Below are 25238 nucleotides of genomic sequence, written 5' to 3'. Positions count from 1 at the left end.
CGAGGTGCTCAGCGCCCTCGCGGATGCACTTCCCCCACTTAGGGCAGTATTTGGCCAGGGACTCCCAGGTGTCAGTGGGGATGTTGCACTTATCAGGGAGGCTTTGAGGGTGGCCTTGTAACGTTTCCTCTGCCCACCTTTGGCTCGTTTGTCGTGAAGGAGTTCCAAGTCTCGTGTTTGGCATGCGAACTACATGGCCTGCCCAGCGGAGCTGATCAAGTGCTGTCACAAATTAACAGCGGTAGAGGCTGACATTATCAACGGTTGTGCACAGGTGATTTTAGTTGCCTTGAACTATCAAGAGTTGAGTCGCCTCTCCAAACTGGACGACCCATATGCTGACAAACAGCACGACTTCACCCTTACTGCCACTGAGTGTCATCTGTGGCTCAGTGGCCAGCGCTTTTGCCTCCGATCCAGGAGGCTGAGGGTTCAAGTCCCATTCCAGTGACTTTAGTACCTAACCCCAGCTGACAGTCAGAGGTGCCGTCTTTTGGATGAGACGTTAAACAGGGGCCCCGTCGGCTCTCTCAGATCTCGTGGCACTATTTGAAGAGAAGAGGAGCTCTCTCCTTGGTGTCCTGGCCAATGTTTTTCAAGACGCTCCTTAAAACCTACCTCTTTGACCAAGCTTTTGGTCACTTGCGCAAATTTCTAATTATGAGACTCGGTGTCAAAATTTTACCTTATAATGGCCCTGAAATTCCGATGTCCCGGGTCGGTACGAAGTTCCTATGGACCCGGGAAGGCATCGGAAAATCCGGGTTTCAGCGCGCAATGCGCATGCGCTGTAAACCGGCTTTTCCGATCTGTCAAGTTTCTGGCTCGACAAATTTCACGCATATCGGGAGCGAGGACACTTGCAGGGCAAGATTTCCGATATTTACGAATATCTTGCCCTGCAAATGTCCTTTAAAATCTTTCGCCAAAGTTCCCATTATTATGAATGAGAAAATACTGTACCTTGATTGGCTGCCCAGAGCCATGTGACTACAGCTCCAACCCTGCGCACATCCCAACGTGCACACGCTCCGATGCGTAGGAGTGAAGGCCTCAGGCTCGAAGCGGGCGCAGCAGCAACAGGTAAGTGCGCAGTTTTTTACCTTTTTTCTTTAGTTTGCCAACGGGAAGACCACTAGCGGGATTTCAGGCCCATTATTCCTGTGAAATGCCTTGGGACGTTTCACTACGTTAAAGGCACTATATAAATACAAGTTGTTGTTATCTCTGTAATCTCCTCCAGCCCCACAACCCCACTCTGCAAGATATCTGCGCTCCTCTAATTCTGCCCTCCTGAGCATCCCTGAAGATAATCGCTCAACCATTGGTGACCGTGCCTTCTGTGGGCTTGGCCCCAAGCTCTGGAATTCCCTCCCTAAACCTCTCCACCTCTCTCCTCCTTTAAGACACTTATTAAAACCTACCTCTTTGACCAAGCTTTTGGTCACCTGCGCTAATTTCTACTTCTATGGCTCGGTGTCAAATTTTTAATTGCATAATACTCCTGTGAAGTGCCTTAGGATGTTTCAGTACATTAAAGGTACTATATAAATACAAATTGTTCTGCTTCTTCAATTAAGACCCTTTCTGCCTATTCAGCTAGATATGAAAGATCCCATGACCCTACTGGAAGAGCAGGAAGGGCTGCTAGTGCCTTCGTTACTCAACGAAATATAATCAAAACACTGAACTGATTATTCACCTCACGGCTACTTGTAGGACCTTGCAGTATGCTGAATGGCTGCCACGTTCAACCTGCACAGCGACAGCATCGTATACGGGCTGCTTGGGGATGGACGGAGAGACAGTATAGGGCGCTGGAAAAATGCAGCCTCTGGCCTCCTTCGGTCACCTCAAGGTTCAATTTCTCCAGCGTGCTCCTCACCGCCCTCTAGTGTTGAGGTCATAGAATGATGAAAAGCACAGAAGGAGACCATTGGGCCCAACATGCCCTTGCCAGTTCTTTGAAAGAGCTATCCAATCAGTCCCACTCCCCTTCAAGTATTTAAGGTCCTATAAAAGGAGAAGAGAGTTGCTTCGATTCCAACACTGAAGAGGCGGGGAGATGGGGAGAACATATCGGACGAAGTATTTGCAGTTTACAGATAAATAAAATGCACAATAAGTACAGTGCCTTTAACGTAAAAGGAACTTGCATTCATATAGCGCCTTTCACGAGCTCAGGATGTCCCAAAGCATTTTGCAGCCAAACAAGTACAGTTACTGTTGCAACGCTGGCAATGCAGCAGTCAATCTGCGCACAGCAATATCCCATAAACAGCACTGCGATACCGACCGCATTAGATCTGTTTTTAAGTTATGCTGATTGTGGAATAAATGCTGGCAAGGACACCGGGGAGAACTCCCCAGCTCTTATTCAAAATAGTGGCCGTGGGATCTTTTACGTTCCAATCGAGGGGGCAAATGGGGGGCCGCGGTTTAACATCTCATCCGAAAGACGGCACCTCCGGCAGTGCAGCGCTCCCTCAATACTGGCACCGGGAGACAACGTAGAAAGCCTATCGAATGCACTTCAAAACGGGAGGGGGGTGGGGGGGAAAGGGGGGGGGGGGGGGAGGGGGGGGAACGGTTTGCGGCATCAAACACTGAAAGCGCAGCCATTTTAACTCCGGAATGGTTTGGAGTGGCAAAGAGGGAGAAAGGGAGTGCTGAGCCTCGAAGCTTCCCACAGTCAGACACTGTTTAAACATCCGAGATGAGAGCAACAAATGCTTTCTTTTTTGTAAAAAAAAAAATAGGTACTTAAAGGACCTCTGGCGCCTGGGTTTAATTAAATCACGACACTGGGTCGGTGAAAAATGATAGAAATTTGCATTTCTGAACGAGGGGGGGAAAATAAAATCACAGCCACATAATTAAAATGAGCGCCTGACGGGGCCAAGCAGCTATTTATCTCTCGGGGGAGGAAGACGCCAAACGCGTCAGAGGGCAGACAAGCTTGCAAAGCAGCCTCGAGCGATAGCTGAGGCCGAGAGAGCTGCTGCCAAAGCCTGCTCCTCAGCCAGTTCAAACCTCTCGCTCTCCTCAGCCACCCGCCCACTCAGGCTGGTTCAGACTGATACTCCGCAGAGGCTTTGGCCTCCGTTCCCTAGCTTCTTGGCAGTCGCAAGATTCCTGGTAGGGATAGAGACGGCCCAGCATTCAACGTGAATCATAACCCCAAACCCCTCACCCTCCCCGCCGTTCCCCTCCATCCACAGCCCCCCTGCCCCGCACACAATATCCCTTGCCTCTGAGTCAGAAGGTCACGGGTTTCAAGTCCCACTTCAGAGACTCGAGCACACAATCCAGGCCGGCGCTCCCAGTACAGCGCTGAGGGAGCGCTACACTGACGGAGGTGCCGTCTTTTGGACGAGACGATACGCAGAATCATAGAATGGTTACAGCACAGAAGGAGGCCTTTCTGCCCGTCGAACCCGTGCCGGCTCTCTGCAAGAGCACTTCAGCCAGTCCCACTCCCCCCGCCCTTTCCCCGTAGCCCTGCAAATGCTTTTTCCTTCAGGTACTTATCCAACTCCCCTTTGAAAGATAAGATCGACTCTGCCTCCACCACCCTTTCAGGCCGTGCATTCCAGATCCCAACAAAAACGTTTTTTCCTGCATCGCCTTTGGTTCTTTTGCCGATCACCTTAGGTTGTTTTGCCGATCACCTTAAATCTGTGTCCTCTGGTTCTTGACCCTTCTGCCAATGGGAACAGTTTCCCTCTATCTACCCTGTCCAGACCCCTCATGATTTCGAACACCTCTCAACCTTCTCTGCGCTAAGGAGAACAACCCCAGCTTCTGCAGTCTATCCCCTGGAATCATTTCTGTAAACCTTTTCAGCATCCTCTCTAAGCCATTCACATCCTAAAGTGCGGTGCCCAGAATTGGATACAGTACTCCATTTTATAGAACCAGTGTGCCATAAAAGTTCATCATAACTTCCTTGCTCTTGTACTCTATGACTCTACTTATAAAGCGCAGAATCTCGTGTGCTTTTTTAACCGTTTTCTCAACCTGCCCTGCCACCTTCAAACGACTTGTGCACATATACCCCCAGGTCTCTCTGTTCGTGCACCCCCTTTACGATTGTACCCTTTAGTTTACATTGCCTCTCCTTGTTCTTCCTACCAAAATGTATCACTTCACACTTTCCTGCGTTAAATTTTATCTGCCACATGTCACAGAAACATAGAAAATAGGAGCAGTAGTAGGCCATTCAGCCCTTCGAGTCTGCACCGCCATTCAATATGATCATAGCTGATCCTCTATCTCAACACCATATTCCCGCTTTTTCCCCATATCCTTTGATGCCTTTTGTTTCTGCAAATCTATCTATCTCCCTCTTAAATATATTCAGTGACTTGGCCTCCACAGCCTTCTGTGGTAGAGAATTCCACAGGTTCACCACCCTCTGAGTGAAAACATTTCTCCTCATCTCAGTTCTAAATTTCCTACCCCTTATCCTGAGACTGTGACCCCTTGTTCTAGACTTCCCAGCCAGGGGAAACATCCTCCCCGCATCCAGTCTGTCCAACCCCGTCAGAATTTTATACATTTCAATGAGATCCCATCTCATTCTTTTAAACTCTAGTGAATACAGGCCTGGTCGACCCAATCTCTCCTCATACAACAGTCCTGCCATTCCAGGAATCAGTCTGGTGAACCTTCGCTGCACTCCCTCTATGGCAAGTATACTCTTTCTTAGGTAAGGGGACCAAAACTGCACACAATACTCCAGGTACGGTCTCACCAAGGCCCTGTATAACTGTAGTAAGACATCCTTGCTGCTGTACTCAAATCTTCTTGCAATGAAGGCCAACATACCATTTGGCTTCCTAACTGCTTGCTGCACCTACATGTTTGCTTTCAATAACTGGTGTACAAGGACACCCAGGTCCCTCTGTACATCAACACTTTCCAAGCCATCACCATTTAAAATAATACTTTGTCCTTATGGTTTTCCTACCAAAGTGGATAACTTCACATTTATCCGCGTTATACTGCATCTGCCATGTGTTTGCCCACTCACTCAACCAATCTAAATCGTCTTTGCATCCTCCTCACAACCCCACCTAGTTTTGTGTCGTCAGAAAACTTAGAAATATTACATCTGGTTCCCTCATCCAAATCATTTATATATATTGTGAATAGCTGGGGTCCAAACACTGATCCCTGTGGTACCCCACTAGTCACTAGCCGCCATCCCGAAAAAGACCCGTTTATTCCTACTGTCTGTTTCCTGTCAGTTAACCAATTTTCAATCCATGCCAATACATGTCCGCCCATTCCACCAGCCTGTCTATGTCTTCTTGAAGTCTATCACTACCCTCATCACTGTTCACTATACTTCCAAGTTTTGTGTCATTGCAAGTTTTGAAATTGTGCCCTGTACACCCAAGTCCAAGTTATTAATATATATCAAGAAAAGCAGTGGTCCCAGTACCGACCCCTGGGGAACACCACTGTGTATCTTCCTCTAGTCCGAAAAACAACCGTTCACCACTACTCTCTATTTCCTGTCACTTAGCCAATTTCGTATCCAGGCTGCCACTGTCCCTTTTATTCCATGATACCGAGATCCCGTCTGTTCTCTCAGATGGGTGTAAAAGATCCCATAGCACTATTTCGAAGAGGTGAGTTATTCCTAGGTTTATCCCTCAATCAACATCACTAAAAAAAAACAGATTATCTGGTCATTATCACATTGCTGTGTGTGGGAGCTTGCTGTGCGCAAATTGGCTGCCGCGTTTCCCACATTACAACAGTGACTACACTCCAAAAATATACCTCATTGGCTGTAAAGCGCTTTTGGATGTCCTGTGGTTCTGAAAGGTGCTATATAAATACACTATCTTTTTTCCCTTGATCGCTTTTTTCCCCTAATCAGCCACGCTCATGCCCTTAACTCTTTGCTGTCCGGTCATCCAGCCATATCACCTTTTACTGCTCCAGTCAGGTCCTTTACCCCACCGGTCCTTCAACCCCAACCCCTTGCCTCTCTCTCTGCATTTCTTTCCAGAACATCAAAGCACTTGGATCTTATTGTGGAGGATTACATTGACATCTTGGCAATTGCTGATATTGGCTCATAGGAAGTCCCTTACCAAAACCTCCATGTCTGGCTCTACGTTCCACGACCTGGCTTGCCCAATCTTCCCGGTGGCCGAGCCAACATTCTTCCCGAAATACTATCAAAGCAATGGTCATAATTTGGCCTCGTCTCTGGCATCATCTCGGTGTTCAAGTACCTCACCTTGTTCCACCGTTCGTTTTTCCTTCAAAGTCCTCATCATCTCCCGCTCCATCGAAGCCCCAAGGCTTCCTCCTTCAGCTTCTGCACCGAGTATCATTAACAATCTCAGTGTTCATCTCAGCCCATCTTTCTCTCTTTCTGATGTTGCTGTCCTTCCTAAACCTCTCCTTCCATATAAACTCTCCGGCCCACATTCGCGGCCACCCCCTTAGACTTTTGCTATATCCTGTAGCCCACCTACTCCCATCATCTCGATCACAGACAAGGCCACTTCCTTGAGGAATCATATCATAGAAATTTACAGCACGGAAGGAGGCCATTTCAGTCCATCGTGTCCGTGTCGGCTGACAAAGAGCTATCCAGCCTAATCCCACTTTCCAGTTCTTGGTCCGTAGCCCTGTAGGTTACGGCACTTCAAGTGCACATCCAAGTACTTTTTAAATGTGTGGCGAGGGTTTCTGTCTCTACCACACTTTCAGGCAGTGAGTTCCAGAACCTCACCACCCTCTGGGTGAAGACATTTGTATCCCTCGCCATTCTAACCTCTCCACCCCAACCCCACTTGCTTCTGCATCCAGCTGAAGAAAGTTCGCCCTGCACAAAGCCCCTCCTCACTTCCGACTGCACTCTCAAGCACGCAATCAAGTAACAACTTGCATTTATATAGCGCCTTTAACGTAGCAAAACATCCGAAAACTCTTTACAGGCTCGTTGTCGGTCAAAATTTGACAGCGAGCCACAGAAGACGATATTGGGGCAGATGGCGGAGGTCTGAAGGAGCGACTTACAGGAGGAGAGAGAGGGAGAGAGGTTTAAGGAGGGAATTTCCTCAACTATTCCCTCATCTTCACCTATATCCCTTATCCCTAGAAACCCCTTCAGTGACTCCTGTGCGGTCAATCACCAACACCCCCTCTCCCTCACCCCATGGCTCTCCTCTCATCTTAACTCCTTTCGGCCTCGGGAGGGGAGGCAGGAGCAAACTTAAGCATATCTGGTGAGCAACTGGTTTAGTCACCCATCACTCCTACAGGGGCAAGGTAGGGCTGGAGTATTGTGCTTTTAGATTACCAGGGTACGACTGACTCCGTTTTTATTCGGCACTTCTCGGCTTTACCAACCACCCCGCATCGCAGGTAAATCGCGCTCGCACCAACGCACCCGCTACAAGAAAGACTTGGATTTATATAGCGCCTTTCACGACCACCGGATGTCTCGAAGCGCTTTACAGCTAATGAAGTAATTTTGGAGTGTAATGTTGTAATGGGGGAAACGCGACCGCCAGTTTGCGCACAGCAAGCACCCACATACAGCAATGTGATCATGAGCAGATACCCAAGATGGTGGCCGTTAACCCGGGCCTCCTGGTGACAGGCCCGGGTTAATGGCCACCATCTTGGGAGAGCATCTGCTGAGAGGAGCGGGTATCATGATGACACAGGACTACTGGAAGGTGATTAGTTGGGATCAGCGCGTGCTGCTGCAGGAGGGCAGGTGCAGCAAGAGCGGTGAGGTCAGGGCGAGGGAGCGGCAAGACTTTGTAGAGGGATGTGATCGGGGCCCAGGAGAGGCGAGAGTTCGGGGTCCAGAAGAGGCGAGGGCCCCGGGCAGCACGGGCCCAGCCCACACTGCGATACGTGTAGCGTACTAGGTCCGTGCAGCAGAGCAGGTCTCCAGTCGTCTTGGTTAATCCTTGCCACTGGACCAAGACCTAGCTCTGTCAAGGCCGTGTGGTGGCTGGTGTGCAACAGCCACCACACGTTAAAAAAATCCACGCACAGGCATCTTCCACCTTTTGAGATATAGTTTGGGATCTGGAATATTAGGTCCTTCATTGAAACACCGGCGAGCTCATCCCTTTTCGGCGTGGAAGCAAGTCATCCTTGTTTCGAGGGACCGCCTATGATGACTATGATGATCATCATGACCAGATAATCTGTTTTTAGTGATGCTGATTGAGGGATAACTCCCATGCTCTTCTTCGAAATAGTGCAATGGGATCTTTTACGTCCACTTGAGAAAGCAGACGGGGCCTCGGTTTAACGTCTCATCCGAAAGGCGGCACCTCCGACAGTGCAGCGCTCCGTCCGTACTGCACTGGAGTGTCAGCCTAGATTTTTTTGTGGTGAAGTCCCTGGAGTGGGACTTGAACCCACAACCTTCTGACTCAGAGGCGAGAGTGTTGCCCACTGAGCCACAGCTGACAAGTACAAACACTGGGGACTGTGTATTCAGATGTACTGAACCACGGAAATGAAACCCGAGTGGTTTATCAGCACGAAAGGCTTGGATTTCTATTTCACGATCTCAGGACATTCCAAAGCGCTTTACAGCCAATGAAGTACAGTCAATGTTCTAATTATAGAAACAGAGAATCTTACAGCACAGAAGGAAGCCATTCGGCCCATCGGTGTTGGCTCTTTGAAAAAGCTATCCAATTAGTCCCCGTGCCCTTCCTCATATAGGGCCCAATTTTCCCCAACCTCTTTTTTCAGCGCACTTACCTTAAATGCGCCGACTTTGCGCGCTGGAAACGGCGGCGAAAAAAAGGGGCCCCATCCTGCCCGCTCTGCCGAGTCTCCGGTGTCCCAGCGTGGCGTAGATAGTGAAGTGGGGGGGGGGGGGGGGGGCCGAGCAACAGGCCAGCGCAGAAAACACTGCCGGCAGCTGCGTGCATGCGCAGTGAAGTCTGCGCGCATGCTCCTGTCCTCCCAGTGTGTCCTGCAGGCTGTGAGCAGGACCCCTATCCCCAGCCGAAGGGACGCCCCAATCTCACCGCACCATATCTCCGGCCGAGTGGCCTCCCGCACCGGCCGGCCCGCCCGCTGACTTCCCGGGCCGAGGTAGGACTTGAGTTTTATTTTTTATTTATTGATGGTTGTGCTTGAGAGTTTTGATTGGGGGGTGGGGTGGGGGAGAGTTTTGATTGGGGGGGGGAGGGGGGAGAAAGTGTGTTTTGATTGGGGGGGGGGGGAACTTTAAAAAAAACTTGATTCTGGCATAAAGGCAGGACTTCTATTTTTTATTTGTTATTGATTGATTGCTTATTACTTTTTGTGGTTTGTTTAGTGTTTTGTAAGTCTTGGTGCAGGTCCTCTCAGCTTCCTTGTATTTTTTATTTGTTATTGAATGCTTAATTTTTGGCCTTTGTTTAGTGCTTTGTAAGTCTTGGTGCTTTAAATGTACTAACCTGCGCCGATTTCTTAACTGCCTGCAATGTTTTTCAGAGCTGGCCACATCCGCTGACCTAAGTCAATTTGGAGTAAGTTTTAGCTGGCCAAAGTGGCATAAATGGCCAAAACCGGCGTAAGTGTCTGGGAACGTCCCCTTTTGAAAAAAAAAACTTTTAAAAAAATCATACCTAATTGAGTTACTCTGGAGCAGAAAAAACAACTTACTCCAAAAAAATTGATGCAAGTCATGGCCGGAATCGGGCCCAAAGCCCTGTAACATGCTCTACTTCAAGTATATATCCACTTCCCTTTTGAAAGTTACTAGTAAATCTGCTTCCACCAACTTTTCGAGCTGTGCATTTCACATCACAACTCGCTGCATTAAAAAAAAAATTCTCATCGTCCCTCTGGTTCTTTTGCCAATCACCTCGAATCAGCAATAATGTAGGAAACGCGGCAACCAATTTGTGTACAGCAATGTATCATAAACAGCTCTCTCTGCCTTAGGCAGTCACCCGGAGTCGAAGATGACTTGGCTTCCACACTAAAATGTGTTATAAGGTGACTGATGAGACCAAATGAGGGTCCTGATGTTCCAGATCCTCAACTTCATTTTAAAGGGTGGAAGATGCCTGTGCGTGAATTCTATTAACGTGGGGTGGCCGTTGCACACCAGCCACCACACGGACTTGACAGAGCAAGGTCTTGGTCCAATGGCAAGGGGGTCCAAGACGATTGGAGACCGGGCTATGCTGCTGTCAAAAGCAGCACTGAGTCTCATCGCCGAGAGCGTGCAGAAAACAAGCGCAGGCAGCGGGAGCAGCGTGCGGCAAAACCAGACTCCCCACCCACCCTTTCCTTCAACGACTGTCTGTCCCACCTGTGAGAGAGACTGTAATTCCCGCATTGGACTGTATAGTCACCTGAGAACTCACTTGTAGAGTGGAAGCAAGTCTTCCTTGATTTCGAGGGACCGCCTATGATGATGTGAGATAATGACAAGATAATCTGCATTAAGTGTTGGTTCAAGGATAAATATTGGCCAGACAGCAGAGAGAACTCTCTTACTCTTCTTCGAAATAGCGCCGTGGGATCGTTTATGTCTACCCAAGAGAGCAGGTGGGGCCTCGGTTTAACGTCTCTTCCGAAAGACGACCCCTCCGACAGTGCAGCACTCCCTCAGTATAGAAACATAGAAAATAGGTGCAGGAGGAGGCCATTCGACCCTTCGAGGCTGCACCACCATTCAATATGATCATGGCTGATCATGCAACTTCAGTACCCAACTCCCGCCTTCTCTCCATACCCCCCTGAAACCCTTAGCCGTAAGGGCCACAGCTAACTCCCTTTTGAATATGTCCAATGAACTGGACTCAACAACTTTCTGCGGTAGAGAATTCCACAGGTTCACCTTCTCTGAGTGAAGAAGTTTCTCCTCATCTCGGTCCTAAATGGCTTACCCCTTATCCTTAGACTGTGTCGCCTGATTCTGGACTTCTCCAACATCGGGAACATTCTTCCTGCATCTAACCTGTCCAGTCCCGTCAGAATTTTATATGTTTCATTCTTCTAAATTCCAGTGACTATAAGCCTAGCTGATCCAGTCTTTCTTCATATGTCAGTCCTACCATCCCTGGAATCAGTCTGGTGAACCTTCGCTGCACTCCCTCAATAGCAAACACGCCTTCCTCAGATTAGGAGACCAAAAGTGCACACAATACTCAAGATGTGGTCTCAACGAGGCCCTGTACAACTGCAGTAAGACCACCCTGCTCCTATACTCAAATCCTCTCGCTATGAAGGCCAGCATGCCATTTGCTTTCTTTACTGCCTGCTGTATCTGCAAGCCTACCTTCAATGACTGATGAACCATGACACCCAGGTTTCGTTGCACCTCCCCTTTTACTAATCTGTCACCATTCAGATAATAATCGACCTTCCTGTGTTTGTCACCAAAGTGAATAACCTCACATTTATCCACATTATACTGCATCTGCCATGCATTTGCCCATTCACCTAACCTGTCCACATCACCCTGCAGCCTCTTAGCATCCTCCTCACAGCTCACACCTGCTTAGTGTCATCTGCAAACTTGGCAGTATTACATTCAATTCCTTCGTCTAAATCATTAATGTATATTGTAAATAGCTGGGGTCCCAGCACTGAAACTTGCGGCACCCCACTAGTCACTGCCTGCCATTCTGAAAAGGACCCGTTTATTCCCACTCTTTGCTTCCTGTCTGCCAACCAGTTTTCTATCCACATCAATACATTACCCCCAATACCATGTGCCTAAACTTTGCACACGAATCTCTTGTGTGGTACCTTGTCAAAAGCCTTTTGAAAGTCCAAATATACCACATCCACTGGTTCTCCCTTATCCATTCTACAAGTTACATCCTCAAAAAACTCCATAAGATTTGTCAAGCATGATCTCCCTTTCATAAATCCATGCTGGCTTGGACCGATCCTGTCACTGCTTTCCAAATGCGCTATTACATATTTAATAATTGGTTCCAGCATTTTCCCCACCACCGATGTCAGGCTAACTGGTCTATAATTCCCTGTTTTTTCTCTCTCTCGATTTTTAAAAAGTGGGGTTACATTAGCTACCCTCCAGTCCATAGGTACTGATCCAGAATCCATGGAATGTTGGAAAATGACCACCAATGCATCCACTATTTCTAGGGCCACTTCCTTAAGTACTCCGGGATACAGACTGTCAAGCCCTGGGGATTTATCGGCCTTCAGTTCCATCAGTTTCCTGACTAATAAGGATTTCCCTCAGTTCCTCCTTCTTGCTAGACCCTCGGTTCCCTAGTATTTTCGGGAGGTTGTTCGTGTCTTCCTTTGTGAAGTATTTGTTCAATTGGTCTGCCAATTGACAGCAGGCCATTCTAGACTGCCATCTGATGACAGGTGGCCCCCTATGTACCAGGCAAGAGCATTCTATTAAAATAAATGGATTACTGCCAGCATTTAAAACAGCGCTGCGCATCGTGTCACCACAAGACCAGGACAGAATGGAGATGATTGGGTAATTCTCCACTGATCGTTAATATCGCCTGGAGACCGCACTGCTGTGAGTGACTGGGATTGATTATATACACGTTGTTGTGTATCTGTAAAGCATGCACTCCCATGTTCCGCCACCAGGGAGCGCATCCCCTGAAGTCCCAAGGGATCCCAGCATCCCTTGGGAGCACTGTATATAAGCCGGCCCCTAAGGCTTGTTCCTCACTCTGGAGTGTCTTAATAAAGATTGAGGTCACTGTTACTTTAACCTCCCTGTGTGCAGTTTCATCTGTGTTAGGAACACAAAACTGGTGACGAGTATACGAATCCAACGCAAAGATGCAGCAAACTATGGGCATCCTGGAGAAGTTCTCGGAGGGCGAGGACTGGGAAGCCTATGTCGAACGGCTAGACCAGTACTTTGTAGCCAACGAGCTGGACGGAGAAGGAAGCGCTGCAAAAAGGAGAGCGGTTCTCCTCACGGACTGCACAGCCTCATGAAGAATCTTCTGGCTCCGGTGAAACCCACAGATAAGTCGTATGAAGAGCTGTGTACACTGGTTCGGGAGCATCTTAACCCGAGGGAGAGCGTGCTGATGACGAGGTATCGGTTCTACACGTATCAGCGATCTGAAGGTTAGGAAGTGGCGAGCTACATCACCAAGCTAAGGCGACTTGCAGGACAATGCAAGTTTGATGGCTACCTGGAGCAGATGCTCAGAGACTTTTTTGTACTGAGCATTGGCCACGAGACCATCCTACGCAAACTTTTGACTGTAGAGACACCGACCCTCAGTAAGGCCATTGCGATAGCACAGGCGTTTATGTCCACCAGTGATAACACCAAACAGATCTCTCAGCACACAAGTGCTAGCAATGTTCATAAATTAACTGGAACTGTGTTTGCGAGCAGAAATGTACAGGGCAGAAACCACGAGTCTGCAACTGCCAGCAGGCCTCTGGTGACCCAGATGACTGAGAGTCCGCAATAAAGGATGAATGCAAGGCAATTCAGACCTTGTTGGCGTTTATGGAGGCTTCCATTCAGCCTATTCATGCCACTTCAAAGGGTATGTTTGCAAGAGCTGTGGAACAATGGGGCACCTCCAACAAGCTTGCAGACGAGCTGCAAGCTCTGCAAAACCTGCTAACCACCACGTGGCAGAGGAAGATCAGTCCATGGTGGATCAAAGCAATTTCGAGCCTCACAGAGAGGAGGCAGATGCTGAAGTACAGGGGGTGCACACATTTTCAACAAAATGTCCACCTATGATGCTAAATGTAAAATTGCCATGGAACCTCTATGCGACACTGGCAGTAGGCCAAGACGTTCACCAAGCTCGACCTGACTTCAGCCTACATGACGCAGGAGCTGGAGGAGTCTTCGAAGGGCCTCACCTGCATCAACACGCACAAGGGACTGTTCATCTACAACAACATGTCGAGCCTACTCAAGTTGGTTCCACACACGGTGGTTTTTCAGGATGACATATTTGTCACGGGTCGGGATAACGTCAAGCACCTACAAAACCTGGAGGAGGTCCTCCAGCGACCGGATCGCATAGGGCTGCGGCTGAAGAGGTCAAAATGCATCTTCATGGCAACAGAAGTGGAGTTTTTGGGGAGAAAGATCGCGGCGGATGGCATTTGGCCCACAGACGCCAAGACAGAGGCTATCAGGAACGCGCCCAGGCCACAGAACGTCATGGAGCTGCAGTCGTTCCTGGGACTCCTCAACTATTTTGGTAAATTCCTAACAGGGTTAAGCACCCTCTTGGAGCCCCTACATGTGTTATTGCGTAAAGGTGAGAACTGGGTATAGGAAAAAAAACAAGTAATTGCTTTTGAGAAAGCCAGAAACATTTTATGTTCCAACAAGCTGCTTGTATTGTATAACCCGTGTAAAAGACATGTGCTAGCATGTGATGCGTCGTCGTACGAAGTCGGGTTTGTATTACAACAAGCTAACATTGCGGGGAAGTTGCAACCTGTTGCCTATGCCTCCATGGGCTTGTCTAAGGCCGAGAGGGCCCGACAGCATGATTGAGAAAGAATGTGTGTGTTCGGGGTAAAGAAAATGCATCAGTATCTGTTTGGCCTCAAATTTGAGCTGGAAACCCCTCATATCCCTGTTCGCTGAAAACAAGGGGATAAATACTAATGCCTCAGCCCGCATACAAAGGTGGGCACTCGCGCTATCAGCGTATAACTATACCATCCGCTGCAGGCCAGGCACCGAGAACTGTGCGAATGCTCTCAGTCGGCTACCATTGCCCACCACGGGGGTGGAAATGGCGCAGCCTGCAAACTTGTTGATGGTGGCGCAGCCCGCAGACTTGTTGATGGTCATGGAAGCGTTTGAAAATGATAAATCACCTGTCACGGCCCGCCAGATTAGGACTTGGACCAGCCAAGATCCTCTGCTGTCCCTTGTAAAAAACTGTGTACTGCATGGGAGCTGGCCAGCATCCCCGTTGAAATGCAAGAGCTAATCAAGCCATTCCAGCGGCAAAAGGACGAGCTGTCCATTCAGGCAGACTGCCTGTTGTGGGGTAACCGCGTAGTGCTACCCAAAAAGGGCAGGGAGACGTTCATCTCAGATCTCCACAGCACACACCCAGGTATAGTTATGATGAAAGCGATAGCCAGATCCCACGTCTGGTGGCCCGGTATCGACTCTGACTTTAGAGTCCTGTGTACGGCAATGCAGCACGTGTGCTCAGTTGAGCAACGTACCCAGAGAGACACCACTAAGTTTGTGGTCCTGGCCCTCCAGACCATGGTCGAGGATCCATGTCGACTATACGGGCCCGTTTCTCGGTAAAATGTTCCTGGTGGTGCTGGATGCTTTTTCAAAATGGATTGAATGTGAAATAATGTCGGGGAGCACCGCCACCATTGAAAGCCTGAGGGCCATGTTTGCCACCCACGGCCTGCCTGACATACTGGTCAGTGACAACGGACCATGTTTCACCAATGCCGAATTTAAAGAATTCATGACCCGCAATGGGATCAAACATGTCACCTCCGCCCCGTTTAAACCAGCCTCCAATGGGCAGGCAGAGCGGGCAGTACAAACCATCAAACAGAGCCTCAAACGAGTCACAGAAGACTCACTCCAAACCCACCTGTCCCGAGTACTGCTCAGCTACCGCACGAGATCCCACTCACTCACAGGGGTGCCCCCGGCTGAGCTACTTATGAAAAGGACAATTAAAACCAGACTCTCACTGGTTCACCCCAACCTGCATGATCAGGTAGAGAGCAGGCGGCAGCAACAAAATATAAACGATGTCGCGCCATGTGTCATGGGAAATTGATCTGAATGACCCTATGTATGTGCTAAACTATGGACATGGTCCCAAGTGGATCGCAGGCACTGTGATAGCTAAAGAAGGGAGTGGGATGTTTGTAGTCAAACTAGACAATGGACAAATTTGCAGAAAGCACCTGGATCAAACGAGGCTGCGGTTCACAGACTGCCCTGAACAACCTACAGCAGACACCACCTTTTTCGAGCCTACAACACACACCCAAAGGATCAACGACACCACCCCGGACCAGGAAATTGAACCCATCACGCCCAACAACGCCAGGCTCACCCAGCAGCCCTGCAGGGCCAACAACACGCCAGCCCAGCGAGGGCACAGCCAACACATCAGAACAGACATTTGTACCAAGGCGGTCCACCAGGGAAAGAAAGGCTCCCGACTGCCTCACCCTTGTAAACAGTTTTCACTTTGACTTCGTGGGGGGGAGTGATGGTGTGTATCTGTAAACATGCACTCCCATGTTCCGCCACCAGGGGGCACATCCCCTGAAGTCCCAAGGATCCCAGCATCCCTTGGGAGCACTGTATATAAGCCGGCCCCCAAGGCCTGTTCCTCACTCTGGAGTGTCTTAATAAAGACTGAGGTCACTGTTACTTTAACCTCCCTGTGTGCAGTCTCATCTGTGTTAGGAACACAATACACGTCATTTGCATTGTGTAACTATCCATCACGCACTGCATTTTTGCTGGTGAGATCACGCTGCTTTAATCGGGAGACTTTGCTGTAGTTTGGGTCATGAGCTCTGTTTGCTGCAGTTTGCAGAGACTCAGTTTAATAGACTCTGTAGACTGTTTGCTGTAGTGCGCTGTTTAAAACAGACTCTGTTTGCTGAGTAAAGAGACTTGGTTTGCTGGAAAATAGACCGCTTGCTGCCACAAGTCCCGTCCCGCCTCACTGGCTGACATTGGTGTCAATATTAATTTCGTTAAAATAGCGCCAATCATAAAATCTAGGGCACTGGGATGCGGGAATTAGGAGTCTGACCAAACACTGCAGTTTGAAAATCTCTCAGAAAACATAGAAATCACAGCACAGAAAGAGCCCATTGGGCCCGACAGGTCTATGTCGGTGTTTGTGCTCCACACGATGACTCCTCCCGCCCTTACTTCATCTCACCCTGTACCCAACTGCAATGTACTGCCAAAACCAACAGGATAAATGAAGATATGTATTTAACTCCTTGCAACCTGTATCGCACTACCATCAGAGGGCCTACCTGTTGGAGTCCCAAGGGACCGCAGCATCTCTTGGGAGCCCGCTTTATAAGCAGGCCACCCACGAGGTACCTGAACTCTGGAATCTGATTAAAGGAGCTAAGGTCACACTTGCTCATTGCACACAGTACACGGTTTCATCTTTTATTATGAACGCATCAAATTACAAGAGCATTAACACGATTGCGATATCGATGGATATTTTGGGACTTGAGGGAAGCACTGGTCCGGTCTCCAGTTCAGCTCAGCCTCAAAACACTGTGAATGTCTAAAGTGGGGTTATTCTCCCCCCAGTGGAAAATAGTGGTACAGCAGCTTACAGTCGTGCTTCACTTCTTGCCCCACCAGATAGGCAAGAGATGCATTTAGGCAGTGCCTTTATCACATACCGCAGAGCTCCGCAAACGTCTTTGCGCACAATGAATTAAGTTGTTACATACCCACACTTTTATCATTTCACTTTTAATAGTTCAGTGTCCTCAGATATGTAACAGGTTTCGATGTCTCATTTTTAAAAAGGCTGGATTTTCGCTATGCTGCCTCCTCTTTGCGCGTCCCGGAGGCCGGTACATTTTCCGGGCGGGCGGCCGACTTCCAGCGCCCCCCCGCTGGGAAATTAGTTGCCAGCGGCGCTGAGCAGCACCGCCCGGGAGCGTCAAGCCGGTCGGTGTGCAACGTCCCCGGTTTCGACTGCGCTCCCGATTTTCTGTTGGACGCCGACTCTCGAGCGCGCTGTAGCGTGCCGTGGTGGGACCGTCTGGAAAACCTGGCGGTCAAAGCTGTCCCGGCAGCGGTGAGTGAAGTAAGCAATGAATGAGGTAAGCTGGACCGTTTTGTTTATTTTCATTTTGCCGATTTATACTAATGTGGGGTGGTCAAGGCATTGGGAATGTTTTGTGTGTGTTTTGTGGCGATTACTTTTTCCACAGGGAAGTCTCTCTCAGGACGCTCTGAGGCCGGCTCTTTAGCTCAGGGATTTTCAGTTACTCAGGTCGGGCCTTGCGCCCGAAGAGAGGTGTACAGCGCCTCCCTTCGCGCTCCGCTCCACACTCTGGGCCCAGCTTGCTAAGTTTTGTGGCTGCAGACGCAAACCATTTTCCGGCGCAGACTTTACCGCCCCGCCGCCATTACCGCCCAAAAAAATCCTCCAACCGAAAATCAAGCCCGCCGTCTTTTGGATGAGATAGCCAAACACTGCCTGAGCTGACAAACAGCAGCGAGGCAAGTGCTTTGGGTGGTGACGGCAGAGAGAGGAGCAAATCTTGGCTAGGACACCGGGGGGCTCTCCCCTGCCAAGGGAACCTTAACGGCAAACAAAACAAGTTCCTTATGTGTCTTTGTTCAAGAGAGGCATCAAACAAGTTTTAAACCAGCAGTTAGGAACACTTAGCGGAGAAACAAAGGAACAGATTTTTTTTTTTTTTAAAAAGGAGACAAAAGTTTTACAAAATGTTGTTGATTAACCTTATTTTTTCCCCTGTTAATAATTCTATAACCAAAGATAAATAAAGATAAATAATGTCTCATTTAAAGAAAGTCTTGCATTTATGTAGCGCCTTTCACGATCACCGGACGTGGTCAAGAACATAAGAAATAGGAGCAGGAGTCGGCCACCTGGCCCCTCGAGCCTGCTCCGCATTTAATAAGATCACGGCCGATCTGATCATGGAATCAGCTCCGCTTCCCCGCCCGCTCCCCATAACCCTTTACTCCCTTATCGCTCAAAAATCTATCTCCACCTTAAATATAATCAATGATCCAGCCTCTACAGCTTTCTGGGGCAGAGAATTCCACAGATTTACAATCATCCGAGAGAAGAAATTTCTCCTCATCTCAGTTTTAAATGGGTGGCCCCTTATTCTGAGACTATATCCCCTCGTTTTAGTTTCCCCTACGAGTGGAAATATCCTCTCTGCATCCACCTTGTTGAGCTCCCACATTATCTTATAAGTTTCAGTAAGATCACCTCTCATTCTTCTGAACTCCAACGAGTAGAGGTCCAACCTACTCAACCTATCTTCAGAAGACAACCCCCTTACCTCCGGAATCAACCGAGTGAACCTTCTCTGAACAGCCTCCAATACAAGTCCCTGGAGTGAGGCGAGGGTGCAACCCACTGAGTCACAGCTAAAAGCACACACTCTTGTTTGAGTGAGTGATTTGGCATTGAATCCCATCACAACTCCCTCAAATTTCGACATAAACTGCACCATGACTGGCTGCCCAATGTTGAATTAAAAATTCCCGGGTGCTGGCCTTTTGGGCGATGACAGGTCAAGACATTGGCTCAGATACAGAGAAACTATTTGGGGGGGGCACAAGAATTGGGAGCAGGAGTAGGCCATACGGCACCTTGAGCCTGCTCCGCCATTCAATCAGATCATGGCTGATCTTTGACCTCAACTCCACTTTCCCGCCCGATCTCCATATCCCTTGATTGAACAAAGGAGAACATTCTTAAAATTAGAGCGAAGTCATTAAGTAGGGAAAATCAGGGAGCACTTCTACACACAGAAGGGATAGAAGAAGTCTGGAACTCCTACGCCGCCCCCCCCCCCGCCCTCCGCAAAAGGCTGTGGGGATCAGCCATGATCTGATAGAATGGCAGGAACGGAGCAGTGGTCAAGGGGTTGAATGGCCTCTTCCTGTCGCTAATGTTCCATTGTTCAAATCCAGGTCCCTGAGGTAAGACAGGAAAAAGAATGAAAGACTAGGCTGGATTTTCGGGTCTTTTACATTCCGTTTTTTGCCCCGGAGCAGCGGCAATGGCGGCGGTGAGGTGTTCTGGCCGGGCGGTAAGCCTCCAACGTCCCGCAGCGATCCTCGGGTCCGGTTTAGCGGCAACGCGGTGCAGCAGCGCCCGGAAGAGCTGCGCCCGGTGTCCAATGCCGGTGCGAGTTTTGACTCCCGTATGCCCCGCAGTGCGCCTCGCAGTGACCAGCTGGGAAATCAGGGCGGTCCAACCATCCCGGCAGCGGAAAGGTGAGGAATAGACTCCCAAGGTAAGCGTGATTATTTTTTCTTTTAATTTATTTAGAGATTTGTGTTGTGGTGGCGTGGGCAATGTTTTGGGACTGTTTTTGGGGTAGTTGGGGGTTTTAGGTTCCCTTCCCCGCCAAACGTCTCTCGGAGCGCTCCCAGCCAGGCTCTTTAGCTCGGGAGTTTCCCAAGAGAGGTGTACAACGTCTCCCTTACCGCTGCGCCCCCTGACGCAGGGCCCAGATGCCCAAACTTACTGACTGAGGCACAAACTTTCCCACCTCGAAATCATCAAAGCCGAAATTTCAGCCCTTGGATTTATATAGCGCCTTTCACGACCACCGGACATCGCAAAGCGCTTTACAGCCAATGAAGTACATAAGAACATAAGAATTAGGAACAGGAGTAGGCCATCTAGCCCCTCGAGCCTGCTCCGCCATTCAACAAGATCATGGCTGATCTGGCCGTGGACTCAGCTCCACTTACCCGCCCGCTCCCCATAACCCTTAATTCCCTTATTGGTTAAAAATCTATCTATCTGTGATTTGAATACATTCAATGAGCTAGCCTCAACTGCTTCCTTGGGACTTGTGGAGTTTAATCACTGTCGTAATGTGGGAAACGCGGCCGCCAATTTGCGCACAGCAAGCTCCCACAAACAGCAATGTGATAATGACCAGATAACCTGTTTTTTTGTTATGTTGATTGAGGGATAAATATTGGCCCCAGGACATCGGGGAGAACTCCCCTGCTCTAGAACATCCTACACTGTCGCATTAGCCACTCCCCTGCCCATCGGCCTGGCTTGATCTCTATGGCAGAAAAAAATCAAAGAGCAAGTTATTATTTAAATGGAGAAAAATTGCAAAGTGCTGCAGTACAGCGGGATCTGGGGGTACTTGTGCATGAAACACAAAAGGTTAGTATGCAGGTACAGCAAGTGATCAGGAAAGCCAATGGAATCTTGACCTTTATTACAAAGGGAATGGAGTATAAAAGCAGGGAAGTCTTGCTACAATTATACAGGGTATTGGTGAGGCCACACCTGGAATACTGCGTGCAGTTTTGGTTTCCATATTTACGAAAGGATATACTTGCTTAGGAGGCAGTTCAGAGAAGGTTCACTCGGTTGATTCCGGGGATGAGGGGGTTGACTTATGAGGAAAGGTTGAGGAGGTTGGGCCTCTACTCACTGGAATTCAGAAGAATGAGAGGTGATCTTATCGAAACGGCTGTAAGATTATGAGGGGGCTTGACAAGGTGGATGCAGAGAGGATGTTTCCACTGATAGGAGAGACTAGAACTCGAGGGCATGATCTTAGAACAAGGGGCCGTCCATTTAAAACTGAGATGAGGAGGAATTTCTTCTTTCAGAGGGTTGTAAATCTGTGGAATTTGCTGCCTCAGAGAGCTGTGGAAGCTGGGACATTGAATAAATTTAACACAGTTTCTTAACCAACAAGGGAATAAGGGGTTATGGGGAGCAGGCAGAGAAACATGGAAACATAGAAAGTAGGTGCAGGAGTAGGCCATTCGGACCTTCGAGTCTGCACCACCATTCAATATGATCATGGCTGATCATTCACCTCAGTACCCTTTCCCGCTTTCTCTCCATACCCCTTGATCCCTTTAGCCATAAGGGCCACATCTAACTCCCTCTTGAATATATCCAATGAACTGGCATCAACGGCTCTCTGCGGCAGGAAATTTCGCAGGTTAACAACTCTCTGGGTGAAGAAGTTTCTCCTCATCTCAGTCCTAAATGGCCTACCCCTTATCCCAAGACTTTGTCCCCTGGTTCTGGGCTTCCCCAACATCGGGAACATTCTTCCCGCATCTAACCTGTCCAGTCCCGTCACGTCAGAATCTTATACGTTTCTATGAGATCCCCTCTCATCCTTCTAAACTCCAGTGTATAAAGGCCCAGTTGATCCAGTCTCTCCTTATATGTCAGTCCCATCATCCCTGGAATCAGTCTGGTGAACCTTCGCTGCACTCCCTCAATAGCAAGAACGTCCTTCCTCCGATTAGGAGACCAAAACTGAACACAATATTCCAGGTGAGGCCTTACCAAGGCCCTGTACAAGTGCAGTAAGACCTCCCTGCTCCTGTATTCAATCCCCTAGCTATGAAGGCCAACATACCATTTGCCTTCTTCACCGCCTGCTGTACCTGCATGCCAACTTTCAATGACTGATGTACCATGACACCCAGGTCTCGTTGCAACTCCCCTTTTCCTAATCTGCCACCATTCAGATAATATTCTGCCTTCGTGTTTTTGTCCCCAAAGTGGATAACCTCACATTTATCCACATTATACTGCATCTGCCATGCATTTGTCCAAGTCACCCTGCAGCCTCCTCACAGCTCACAACGCCACCCAGTTTAGTGTCATCTGCAAACTTGGAGATATTACACTCAATTCCTTCATCCAAATCATTAATGTATATTGTAAAGAAATGGACCCGAGTCCATGATCGGATCAGCCATGATCGTATTAAATGACGGAGCAGGCTCGAGGGGCCGTATGGCCTACACCTGCTCCTATTTCTTATGTTCTTATGATCTCCCCGCCCGTTCCCCGCACCCCCCCCCATCCCCCGATGCAGTAGCAGCAGCAGAGGCTGTGTGCGGGCGGGTTGGGTTAAGTACGTACCATGCTCAGGGGGGCCTCGGTGCAGCGGAAGACCCAGTAGAAAGGGACGCCGGATATCTCGCTCCTCAGGCCGACGCTGAGCAGATGCCGTGTTCGCTCGCACGTGAAGCCAGGGAGGGGTTCGTCGCGCCCCCCTCGCAGCAGGGGACCCACCGCCTCGCGGAGGTGCCGGCAAAACGCAGACACCGGTGCTGTCAGACGCTTGTTCAGCTCCTGTGAAGACAGAATCATGTTGAGGACAATGTATGAGGGCGAGAAAAGTAGAGGCAGCAACAGAAAGACTTGCATTTATACAGCGCTTTTCACGACCACCGGACGTCTCAAAGCGCTTTACAGCCAATTAAGTACTTGGAGTGTAGTCACTGTTTATAATGTAGAGCGAGCAGCGCGCGGCCGCCCGGCCCGGAAATTGGCGCGATCTTGGCCTGCAAGACATCAGCAAGCCGGAACCATTGGAGGGAGCAATGTACCATGGCATGCCACTGCAGGGAGCTGCGCGTGCTGCTGCAGGAGGGCGACGGCTGACTGCAGCGCGGGATGATACAGGAGGAGCGGCGAGATCGGGGCGGAGGAGCGGTAAGAGTTCGTAGAGGGATGTGATCGGGGCCCAGGAGAGGCACGAGTTCGGGGCTCAGAAGAGGCAAGGGCCCAGGGGCAGCACGGGCCCAGCCCACACTGTGCGATATGTGTGCGTACTAGGTCCGTGCCGCAGAGCTGGTCTCCAGTCGTCTTGGTTAATCCTTGCCACTGGACCAAGACCTAGCTCTGTCAAGTCTGTGTGGTGGCTGGTGTGCAACGGTCACCACACGTTAAAAAAATCCACGCACAGGCATCTTCCACCCTTCAACATGTAGTTCGGGACCTGGAATATTAGGTACTTCATTGAAACACTTGTGAACTCATCACTTTTCGGCGTGGAAATAAGTCATCCTCGTTTCGAGGGACTGCCTACGACGATGTAGGAAACACGGCAGCCAATTTGCACACAAGCAAGCTCCCACAAACAGCATCATAATCATCGGTGGTCCCTCATATCGAGGATGACATTTGCTCAGGAGTTTCCCATGCTAATGCCCAAGAGAGATGTACAACGCCTTCCTTAGCGCTACGCCCCCTGACTCAGAGCCCAACTGCCCAATGTTACTGACTGAGGGGCAAACTGTGCCCGGGCCCCACTGCCTTACCGCCCCAAAAACATCAAAGCCGGAAATCCAGCCCTTTTGTTCTCCGCGCTGCATGTTTAACTCTTAACGGCTTCCCAAGTGGCTCAGCAAGTCACGTATTCGCTTAGGAATGGCCAAGCAAAGCAACCTTGTCGGTGTCACCACATTCCAAGAATAAATATTTAGCAATAAAACGTTAGAACAGTCTACAGATGGCTGCAGGATGGAAGGGAGAGGGAAGTTGGTAGATGAGGAATATCCTAGTTACACACACCAGATACATCCTCACGCACACGAAAAGGAGATTCCAGCCCTGGACGATGAGAGAGGAAACATTCTAATTCTCCATTGCCGAGCTCCCTCATGGATCAGTGCTGGGGCCTTACTGCAGTTATACCGGGTTTTGGTAAGGCCACACCTGGAGTACTGCGTGCATGTGAGTTCACATTGCTTAACAATGGACCCTCCATCTTTGCCCATTACCTGTGATGAGTTGCCTTATCCTGGCCGTTGTAGCGTCCCAGACCACCCCCGCCCATCAGACATGGATTTCAAGTACAACATGGAAAAGTATCTGGGCCCCTCCAACAAACAGGCTTCCAGCTTTTCTGCAGTGAGAAATATTAAAACGCAATGTCCATTTGTGAGGCCACACCTGGAATACTGCGTACAGTTATACAGGGTATTGGTGAGGCCACACCTGGAATACTGCGTACAGTTATACAGGGTATTGGTGAGGCCACACCTGGAATACTGCGTACAGTTATACAGGGTATTGGTGAGGCCACACCTGGAATACTGCGTACAGTTATACAGGGTATTGGTGAGGCCACACCTGGAATACTGAGTGCAGTTTTGGTTCCCATATTTTTGAGGCAGTTCAGAGAAGGTTCACTAGGTTGATTCTGGAGATGAGGGGGTTGACTTCTGAGGAAAGGCTGAGTAGGTTGGGCATCTACTCATTGGAATTCAAAAGAATGAGAGGTGACCTTATCGAAAAGTATAAGATTATGAGGGGGCTTGACAAGGTGGATGCAGAGAGGATGTTTCCACTGATGGGGGAGACTAGAACTAGAGGGCATGATCTTAGAATAAGGGGCCACCCATTTAAACCTGAGATGAGGAGGAATTTCTTCTCTCAGAGGGTTGTTAATCTGTGGAATTCGCTGCCTCAGAGAGCTGTGGAAGCTGGGTCATTGAATAAACTTAAGACAGAAATAGACAGTTTCTTAAACGATATGGGGAGCGGGCAGGGAAGTGGAGCTGAGTCCATGATCAGATCAGCCAGGATTTTATTAAATGGTGGATCAGGCTCGAGGGGCCGTTTGTCCTACTCCTGCTCCTATTTCGTATGTTCCTATGTTCTATTCACTATCTATATCGATGACTTAGATGAAGAGAACAAGTGTATTGCTGACCATACAAAGTTAGGTGTAAAAGTCAGCTA

At 49.2% G+C, this 25238-nt stretch overlaps 1 protein-coding gene across 4 annotated transcripts in view; it reads right to left on the bottom strand.

The window, feature by feature from the left end:
• nhej1 (nonhomologous end-joining factor 1) overlaps window positions 1-25238 on the bottom strand; it is a 436801-nt gene that overhangs the window by 385079 nt on the left and 26484 nt on the right. For all 4 annotated transcript variants that reach the window (XM_070875232.1, XM_070875233.1, XM_070875231.1 and 1 more), the window contains one exon: window positions 22629-22841. In XM_070875232.1, the coding sequence (XP_070731333.1) occupies window positions 22629-22841 (213 nt within the window). The remainder of the gene's footprint in view (window positions 1-22628; window positions 22842-25238) is intronic.

This window comes from Pristiophorus japonicus, chromosome 3, assembly GCF_044704955.1.
Source record: "Pristiophorus japonicus isolate sPriJap1 chromosome 3, sPriJap1.hap1, whole genome shotgun sequence".
Classification (NCBI taxonomy): Eukaryota; Metazoa; Chordata; class Chondrichthyes; family Pristiophoridae; genus Pristiophorus; species Pristiophorus japonicus.
The sequence above is the reverse complement of the archived record's forward strand: the minus strand, read 5'-3'. Positions and strand labels throughout refer to the sequence as shown.